This window comes from Rutidosis leptorrhynchoides, chromosome 4, assembly GCF_046630445.1.
Source record: "Rutidosis leptorrhynchoides isolate AG116_Rl617_1_P2 chromosome 4, CSIRO_AGI_Rlap_v1, whole genome shotgun sequence".
NCBI classification, from domain to species: Eukaryota; Viridiplantae; Streptophyta; class Magnoliopsida; order Asterales; family Asteraceae; genus Rutidosis; species Rutidosis leptorrhynchoides.
Window position 1 is genome coordinate 64686034 of NC_092336.1, and position 10669 is coordinate 64696702.

The following is a 10669-nucleotide window of genomic DNA, read 5'->3' on the forward strand; positions in this document are numbered from 1 at the left end:
GATACCTTGGAAACGCATCAAAGGACTAATTGAAAATTGTTACACATCTTAGCTAATTTCAAAAACCATGAATCATAACATTAATTACTAATACTATTGCAATCTCGAACCAAAACACGTTGTTAGAGTCGCTATGTTTATATAATAAGTAGTACGTAAAACCCAGTGACTGTATGTAATAAAAGCGATAACACAAGCTATGTATCGATACATAGCACTTTTCCCCAACTTTTAGCCAGCTAAACGACATCTAATAACAACCGCCGCATCGCGCGGTCCATACATTTTCTAGTTTATTCCAATTTTACACGTTTCGAAACTTAGGCGGAGATATTGTAAAAAAGATACGAATGAAATCTTCGACAAATTTAAAATATTTTAGATAAAGTGAAACTATGGAAATCTTGTGATATGATATAAAATATTTTTGATAAATTATGTAGCCGACGCATACGTTTTTCACGTATATGTCAAAAGAAGCATGTCACATGTACATTGAGAAATAGTCTTTTAATTAAGAACGCGTCGACTTTTTTATTTTTAAAATTTCTAGAGGAAAATATATTATTTCTTTGACGTGAAGTTATACTCCATAGTACTCCTTAGGTTAATTACTATTACTATTACTATTACTATTACTATTACTATTATTACTATTACTATATTATCTAAAACACAAACCTGGTGAATAATAACTATGAACATTTTCATCATTTCAATTTTTTTAACTCCAACTAAATTTCACACCAACAAATACTCCTACACTTTTTCCAAAAATTCAAATCGACCCCCCAAATAGAGGGTAAAGTGTCAAATACCAGTTTTCATAAAAAATCTTAAATAAACTTCACCCAAATATTCAACGGGTCATATCTTCTCGCTCGCAACGAGTTAAATTTTTCAGACACCGTCGTTAAACTCGAAATAATTTTAGGAACACAATGTCACTAACTAGATGCAAAACGGACGCTTTTTAAAAAACGCTAAATATTTGGGGTACTTTTCATACACGTTGATTTTGCATTAAATTTTTAAAAGTCGATAGTTACATAGCTAAACGCGGAGATGGACATATATTGTTAATTTAAAATAACATTTAAATCTTTCACGGGTTATACCTTTTAGTTCGACTCGAGTTGCGCTTCAACGACATCATTCTTTAGCACGAAATAATTTTACAAACTAAACGCAATAAAATACATTGAAAACTGAACCCCCGGCGCGAAGCGAGGGTTCAACAACTAGTTTAGCAACAAAATATTATGTATTGGGCCAGATCATACGGGCTAGAGTAGCCCAACTCAAAGTAAAGAAATCAAGGCACATTGATCTACTCATACTCAACCTATGACCCTTGCTAGGCCTAAGTGAAGCCTAAACTAGCCTTATTTGTTGTATGCAAAAACAAAACCAAGTTTTCATCGTTTTTGATCGAACTTTTTCTCGAATCCGGTCTCTGAGAATATGGGCATCACATAGCATATGTTATTATCGATGAGTCTTGCCAAGTTATTAATAAGGTAGAAGTTCTCTTTTTACCTAACCCAACATGGCTACACTAGATACTAAATGGGCTCAAAGTCTAAGTTTGCATCGACCTAACTCGTTTCGTCTTTAGGACCGATCGTTCCTTCTTTGATTTTGCCATGTCCATACCACAAACCAAAAGACGACAAGTAAGATCAACGACGGGCCTAGCCAAACCCATCCACTTTCATTCCTTGAACTAAGCCCCATTTGCCATATCTTGAGGGAAGCAGTCACATTAACTTTAGTAGCATTGTTGAATAAGAACACTTTAGCATCATTGTTAATCGCCTCGGTTGGGTAAGCTCGTGAGGTAATGCATGTTCTTCCTCCTTGTGCGTAACCTTCGACTATCGAATGATCCACCTGAAAAACAAATTTATACTTAAAACCTACATTTTGAAAAGACATGTAACTTGTACTTTAGGTATGGAAAAAAAGTTACCAATATTCTCATGGAGAGTTTTTCGCCTTTAAGGACAGGGACTGTACTACCATAAATAGACTTATCGACATCCTTTGCCATGGAAGATCTAACCATACATGAGATGAACTTTTATAAACAATAAATCATTTCATATGCTCCATTTTGTTATGAATGTACAACAATTTTCTTTTAAATATGATATTGAACGATACCTCGATTGATCAAAGCAAAAGAATGTAGTGAGGTCTCCACCCTTGTCTTTGGCAATGTAGAAGTAAGCAGGGGTGTGTTCGGTTAAGTTCTTGTTTGCAAGAACCGTTATACCAAACGGGCCTAATGCATCTCTTACGCCAGCTCCACCATGTCCAGCGCAATTATATGGCACACCGGCTCCTATGCGTAAACTATTAGCAACCTCCTTATCTAGCTCAAACTCAACCATTATATCCACCTATCATGAAAAAGTATAACTTATGTAATTCATATCATATAAAAAGCCCACAACTCATGGTAAGTCATTTGAACTCATGAACTTTAACATACCTGAGATGTTGGGCCTACATTTAGAGGAATCAGTGAGCCAGTTTCAAGTTTAACGTCGCTGAACTCTATAAGATTTGATCTAAGTTTCTCCATCTCCTCAATTGGCCATTGAAGCAAATTGCTACCGGTTGCTGGATCAAGTGCAACAGTTCTTGGAATTGCCTAATCATTTTAACAATAAGAGAAAACTTTATGCAAATCGTAACAATTAAAATTGTATCAAGAAATGTAAAATTTGTTACCATAAGAGATGCCCAACCCTTTTTGATATCTGACTTTTCGCTATCGGTTTCCTTAATCCAGCTCCACAAAATCCTTCTTTTCTTATTTTGGTCATAAAATGTTTTCGACGCATAGTAAATCCCATAATCATATCGCAAACCATAGCCAACGTCGATTTTAGGATCATCCGGGGTCCATTTACCTTTAACCGGATCATACTTTCCAATTGCGTAATAATCACATCTATCATCATCCATACTAGCTTTAAGTACGTGTTTCACATCGGGGCCAATCACCCCCGTATCAAGCCCAAACTCATTTTTAGAAACCGGGTAAAAATCAACACATTCCCACATTCCAGTGCCCGCAACTTGATGAAGCCATTCGTTTTTCAGATCATAGTTTAAGAAATCCTTGGTGTCATATATCAACACAATTCCGGTTTTATTTACTTTTGACCCGATCACTGTCCGCCATTTCCCTTCCGGGGTGAGCCATGCAGTGGTGGGGTCACGAAAGTCCTTTATACCAATCCCCGGTGGTGGGACCATGACCGGGTTAGCAGGGGCCTTAATCCAATTAACTAGGAGAGGGTCAGATGGGTTGGCTGGATATGCTAAGCATTGAACTTGAACCGATTCATTTGTCGAACCGGTGTAAAGTACAAGAAGTTTATTATTTGGAAGGATGGTTGTTGACCCGGTCCATACACCATTTACATCATACCATTTGTCTCTTTCCATTGCTATGGGGAGGTGTCTCCAATGAACCATGTCTCTCGATACCGCATGACCCCACACAATTGGGCCCCACACAGCGGCCTCTGGACTATATTGGTAAAATAAATGGTACCATCCCTTATAAAACACCGGACCTATAATAAAACAGTTACAAAATTAGAAAGTTACATTGTTAAAATGATATATACATTATAAATTAATATTTTTTTTTTTAAATAACTTACCATTTGGATCTGCAAGAATACAAAGTCCAAATGCCACCATCAAAACAAAAGAAGATAAATCAGAACGTGTGTAAAGTTAAGTATTAAGCAGAATATTAAGTATCAAAACATAAACGTCTGTTGTTACATACTTGATAAATGGAACAAAATTTTTCATCGATTATTATTTAATAGGAAGTATCTTAAGGGTTGTTTTTATTTTTAAGTTGTACTCCGTAGTATTATTTAAGATTTATAACATGGCTACAAATATTGTTTAACAATATAGTAACATAACAATATATGTGTGTACAATGAAACATGACATTTTTACCGTTCATCCAATTCTCTCCTGGATAGAAATGAAATGAGGGTGCTTGCCAACTTAACATGTTATCTGCCCATGAAAAAGAAGATGCATTATACGGTAATTTGAACGATTTCTCAGATACACCTTGTTCGACAGGATTCATCCTCTCAAAAAATGGCACATTGTTTTCACTTTCAGGAATGTGTACATTTCCGATAATTAAAGCCGCCAACAAGCCAATGGCCAACAACCCAGATATCAGAAGAAGAACTGGTTTACTGGGTTGTTGGTCATCGTTTTCTTGATTTGCGTCTAACGATGGGACATAACCATGATCGGCTGCTAGAAGAGAGGTTGTCTCGGTTGGGTTTTCGACATCAGATGTAGGTTTGGATTTCATGTTTGTTAAGTGTGTTATGGCATTTGTTAGTTTGGTAGAGTTTTGGTTTGTTTTATTTTAATGTTTTGAGCTTAATATGGTGATCTAATTGTTAACTTAGAATAGAATAGTGTGGGAGAAATATAAGGGCAAGTGACAATGTGTTTGGTGGTGAGAAAGTATAGAAGAAAATAGAGAAAATAACGTGTAAAATATTTGACTTTTTGACATTCTCCTTCCTTGTCGGTAAATAATAAACTGATTCATATACGGAGTATTTTTTTTTATTTTTGGTAAAGATTAATACACTGAGTTTTTTTCTTTTACGAATATTATAAAAGGAAAATGAGTAATGATTTATACTCTTATATCCTTATTATTATTACTCCGTATAATCTTACTGAAAATGAAGTAATGAAGTAATAAAGAAATTAATTAAAGTATTGACAAATGGTAAAACTAACCAATTGTAAGAGGAGAGATCGAGAATTAAAATATTGAAATTGTCAATTGGTGCTATGAGTATTAGTAGGAATTTTTAATCAGAACAAATTGAGAAGAATGATTTTTAACATTTATCTTAATTGTTACGAGTATGTTATTGGAGATGCTAGCATAAGTTCAGATATTTACAATTTTGATTTAGGTAAATGAATTCAGAGTTGAAGATGAAGAAACTTAAAAAGGATGAAGGTGATGAAGTGATCATAAAATCGGGCATATTTTTTTTCTTTTAAAAGACAAACTCACACACTTTTACACAAATATTTACAATAATTTACGAATATGTCTAATACGGGACTTCAACCCTCAACTTCTTGGTTAAGAGGTCCACCACGATACCGTCAGGCCAATTACCCTTTGGTTAAAATCGGGCATAAATAAAATGACGAAATTACTCATCACTTGGTGTGCACATGATACAATTTAACGGAATTTTTTGACGGTCATTGTGACGGAGACCTTACAAAACTAGTGCAAAGTATGATGACCCCTCACATCAAAAGAAGGTTTAAAGACGCCGCATAAAATATAGGGTAAACTGACGCCCCACATAACTTTTTCTATAACAAATTGAAAACTTCGTAACACAAGCATGTCACATTTTATGTCATTTAAAATAATAAATAATATAAAATAGTTGTAGAAGAGTGTGGACTTTTAAACGGCTTGTTAACTCTCATTGTTGAAGGCTATTTGGAAAAAAAAAAAAACGTAGATCGATAATGACACTTAAACTTGTATTTTTTAACGGAAACCCATTTAACTCATTAAAATCTTCCGTAATAATCGAATGACTATGAAATATCTTCATCGGATACCTTCTGTATGACGAGAAGTTTTAATACAAATAAAGCTCAGGCACACCATTTGCAAAGTGCTCTCAAAATAAAGCTGGCACACACATTTGCAAAGTGCTTTCACATAGCGATTTACTTTTAAGCGATCAGAGTATCTATATGGAAGACAATTGGAGTTGTGTACCCACTCTTCTGGTCTAGTGGTACACTCAACACCTGTATTGGATGGGATAGGAGGTCTCAAGTTACACTCTTCTTCTTTAAAACATTTTAGAGTATTTACTCGATTTATGAAGTGACTTTGAGAAAGTTTTATCGACTCGTATTTCAGGATACGGCCTGCACCGCTTGCCCCCGAATGATTTAGGGATTAAGTTCTCGTAATGCAGATCGAATTTTCGCTCGAAAAATATGTGTTTGCGTGAAAAATGATCCGATGAGTCGTCTCATGGAGTTGCTGAGTAGGAGTAAAGTATTTATTTTCTGTATATTATCAAAAATATAACCTAGAGACGTGACCCAAACAAAAATGGAGGAATTAGCAGAGCTTGAGAGACGACAAACCCAAATCCTCCATAAAATCGCAAAACTCGAACTCTTAATCCTTCCAAAATCCAACACTCAAAACCACCTCCCAACCACCACCACCGCCACAACCACCACGGAATCACGCCTTTCCGCCCTCCTTATCGCCGGCGGCGTCAACGACTTCTCATTCAAACGCGTTCCATCCGATTACTACGATTGGTCCCTTGAATCTCGTAGAGACGTTCTCGGCGCCTCATCAATTCATCATCTCTGCAAAAGCATTGTTCTGGTACATTACTACTCCGTCTTATTAATTAATTAATTAATAAATAAGTAATCGTATTTACGTTTGTTTATATGAATTTGACTGAGTTCAATTTCCTGATAATAATCGTTTCGAATGTTTCATAGAATGTATTATGAATTATGAATATGAATTATGATTCCAGTTATTGAGTATTTAATTGCTTATTTGCTTATGGAATAATTAAATATAATATAAATAGTGTGTTTAAAATGAGCGTCACTCAGTTAACTCAAAAATAAGTATTTCTCTTGTTTTTTTTTTTTTTTTTTTTTGGTTGTTGTTGTTTTTGTTTTTAGAGATACAGTTAATTATGTAATAACATCTCAAACTTCTATTCCATATTTCCAATTAATTAAGTTTTTATTGTTTGTATCAAACTATCGATTTTTGATATACTTTGTAATGTTACCTCTATTAATTTGTAAGTGTGTGGCACCAGTATTGATGATGTGGAAACAAATTTGGTTGCCTTACCTGATGAATAAGTCATTAGATACTTACAATGGCAAACGTAAGTTTAATACATATAAACGTTTAAGTTTGGATACATACAATTGAATTTGCTATAAAGTTTGATCACAATCTATCCGATTCCAAATTAATAAGCTAAAATGCAGCTGTATAGTAGTGACATTTAAGCTGCTAACCTATAAGCACTTGAAATATACAATCCCAAAAGACCTAATGAAAGAGTCGCACTTATGTATTATCTACGCTTTTTCTTATATCTTGTTGCTCTTTTCAGGTCAATACTCAAGCTGCAGTTGATATTACTGATTGTAGTGACCGCCACAATTCAAAATACTACATTGTTGTTGTTCAGGTGCTTTTTTTCTTTTAGTTTTTGATGTATCTGTTTGTAACTATACAAACCACCCTGCAATCATTTCTCATTTATAATACAAGTAATTCATTTCCTTTTAGTACACTGCTCGATTTAGTGCTGACGCTGTGAAAAACTTTCTTTATACGCTCAACGATGGCAAGATACCCAAAAAGAGATTCAACTGTAAGTAACACCATCTATCTATTCTATTTGTATCATATAACAAAAAGGTTATTACTTCACATTCATGGTTCTTGTTAACGGTTGACATTATAATGACAATGTTAAGAACTTAAAATATTGGGTTAAATATTTTGTTCTACCATATGATCATTGATGCATTGACTTGGTGGTGCAGTGAGACTTGCTCATGAAGAGATATCGAACAAGCTAACTGGTTATGGACACAATGGAGTAACATGTGTTGGTATGAAAACAGACATCCCGGTAAGCTATTTTAATGTGCACAACTTCTCTGAATTTTTTTTTACTGAATCGAAGTTTTTGAAGATGTTATACTGCTTCCAAAATCGTTTCCTCTAGTTTGTGAACCAAGATTGATGATTTGTGGTTCAACCTAAACGAGTTATAGAGTTTATCAAAGGATGATGATGATGATGTCCTGTTTAACCCAATACATTTCTAAAGATTTCTCATATACCGTTTGTAATGACCAAATCCAATGTTAAAGACTAATGTGAATGTCCAACTGAAAAAATTATAAATTAAGCAACATTAGGTTTGTAGTAGCTTGTTGCCGAGAACTTATAAGGGTCTCATGACCATGCAAAAACTCGCTACTCGGGGATTACTCGGTCGGGATTTTGTAGGGAGTAATTGGCTATTCTGGGATTAATCGGATCGGTTTTCTATACATTTAATTAATTCTTTTCAAAATTTTATGTGTAAATGTATATGAAAACCATAAACATAACTTAAACTTTAACCTAATGTCTAAAAACCTAAACATAATCATTCATTTGTTCAAAAACTTTTAAATTCTAGTTTAAATCATTTTATAATATTAACCAATTTTGATTTTGACCAACAAATCCGAATTTGACCGTTGACTGATTAATTAGACAAAATTACACGGGGGGTCCCTGTGGTATGTTTAAAACTACAGCTGTGGTCCAAAAGAATTTTTTGACTCGAGGGGTTACTATGGTATGCATTTGTTTCATGGGGAGTCCATTTGCCTAACGTTTGTGATATCTTAACGGTAGAGTGTTGCACATGAGTTGCACATGAGGGTACATTGATCCTTTTACCTCCTTTTACACCCTTTTAGGTGTTACCTGCACCCATTCTTCATTAATCACTTTACACTAAAAACCCTAATTTGAGATCAAAAACACATCTCAAACCTGCAATCGTTATATCTATAATTTCACTAGGCTTTCATCATTGAGAAGTTTAGCTATATGAATCATTCGATTTCACTTGGCCTTCATCTGTATATACTCCCGTATATACTCCCCTGTTTGCTTTATCTTTCGTTTTAAGCATCAACTACAAAATCTGAAAGTAAATCTTTCATAACACAAGTTAAACACGAAATCGACCTCTGGTAATCACTATAAACAATTGCTGTTAAATCTAGGTAATCGACCTCCGGTGTATCTGAAAAACGACCGCCGTTGTTCGTCATTAACTTCAAATGAACCCACGTCCCAAAGCGGCAAAGCTTCTTTCGTCTTGAAACCTGCGTATGTTATTAAATCAATCTCTTGAAATTACTAAAACCCAACTACTTTTTGATTGATTAATTCTTATTTTAGCTATATGTATCTACAACACATGCTCCCATCTGCTTACAATTGTTTCATGAAGTGAGTCTACAACCAAACTACTACTGCGTAATTATTAAAGGGATTTGTACTAAATTGATTTAAGAAATATGGAGTGGAAAGTGGGTTTGAAATTGGGTTTATTATTTGATGGGTTTTAAATTGGGTTCATCATTTTGTGGGATGGATGAAAAGACAGAGTGAAGAAAGAAAGTGGGTTTAAAATTGGGTTTATTATTTGATCGGTTTCTTTCCGAGTTTACAGCACCGGAGATGGATTATTGAAAATGAAGATTGAAAGTTTGGTCACAGGGAAAGAAAAGAAAAAGAATAGAGAAAAGAAAATAAAAAGGAACGAAGGGATAAAAAGATAAAATGAGGTAAAAAGACCAAAGTACCCTCACATGCGATGCACATGGTGAAAGTTAACAGAAAAAGATAGCGGTGTTAGGCAAATGGACTCCCCATGAAACAAATGCATACCACAGTGACCCCCCAAGTCAAAAAAATTCTTTTGGACCCGGGTTGTAATTTTGAACATACCACATGGACCCCCGGTGTATTTTGTCGATTAATTAAATAGATTTTGAAAAATCGGAACGGCCTGTTCTTAAAGGAGTAATCGGGGTTTTTTACAACAATGCGCATGACTTATGATTGTAAAGATTCCTAATATACTGATAGGATGTCATAGAGGTGCGATTTCGACCCGTTTACCCATGACAATGCAAATTTATTTCCTGATGAACAATGGCAGGTTATTTTGGATGAAGCAATTGTGAAACTTCAACCGGAATACTTTTGGCTGGGTGGTGGGGAGATTGATCTAAAATTAGGAATCAGAACATCCGAGTTCATCAACTTCACAAGACCTTTTATTGTGAATTGTAGCAGTTCATGATCATTTGAATCAAATAGAATTTTACCACATTGAGAAGGTCCTTTCTTGTTCCCAGATCATTTTTCAAACATGCCGTCATTCACTTCAGTTTAATATTTCCGAAGTCCTAATTATTCATTTTAATTTTAATACATTATCATTTAGCCATTTGTAATCAAATTTATAAAGGAGTGCATGATTAATCTGTCTTGCGATATGTTAAAGTACCATAATCTTTTTATCATATGTTCATGATAAGTTTTTTAATAATTTTCTTACTAATCACTGTTATACACATTCAATGTATCATTCTATAATTAAGGATGTGGAACTGATCTTAACATTATTAAGAAAATTTATAAATCGCATGAAATTGTCTGTACTCATAATTTTGATGGCCAATAACTACAACTAGTTGCGGAGCCCTCGCTTCGCGCCGGGGGCTCCGTTTTGAATGCGAGTTAAAAAAAAAAAGTGTTGATCTATTTTGTAAAAAAAAAAAAAATTCGACATCTAACATTGAAGGGTTGTTCCTTTGTGAAAGTTGCTTCTTTTAGCGTTCGGTTTTTTTTTTTTTTTTTTTTTTTTTAAAGTTAGTTGATCTATTTTGTAAAAAAGAATATTTTTCGACATCTTTTGGTAGCATTGAAGGGTTGTTCCTTTTATGAAAGTTGTTTTTTTATCGT

General features: G+C 34.3%; 2 protein-coding genes across 2 annotated transcripts; one reads left to right on the forward strand and one right to left on the reverse strand.

Annotated features, from left to right (window-relative positions):
* Window positions 1–1363: 1363 nt before the first annotated feature.
* Window positions 1364–4372, reverse strand: LOC139840692 (acid beta-fructofuranosidase-like). The gene is made up of 8 exons (XM_071830942.1): window positions 3997–4372; window positions 3684–3692; window positions 2740–3593; window positions 2498–2659; window positions 2167–2405; window positions 1973–2060; window positions 1657–1893; window positions 1364–1456 (listed from the first exon to the last, which is right to left on the reverse strand). The coding sequence occupies exons 1-8, from the start codon at window positions 4370–4372 to the stop codon at window positions 1364–1366; spliced, it is 2058 nt and encodes a 685-aa protein (XP_071687043.1).
* A 1800-nt stretch (window positions 4373–6172) lies between these two features.
* LOC139843340 (uncharacterized) lies at window positions 6173–10203 on the forward strand. Its single transcript, XM_071833418.1, has 5 exons — window positions 6173–6469; window positions 7233–7310; window positions 7412–7496; window positions 7672–7760; window positions 9861–10203. The coding sequence occupies exons 1-5, from the start codon at window positions 6182–6184 to the stop codon at window positions 10002–10004; spliced, it is 684 nt and encodes a 227-aa protein (XP_071689519.1). The 5' UTR covers window positions 6173–6181; the 3' UTR covers window positions 10005–10203.
* Window positions 10204–10669: the final 466 nt, after the last annotated feature.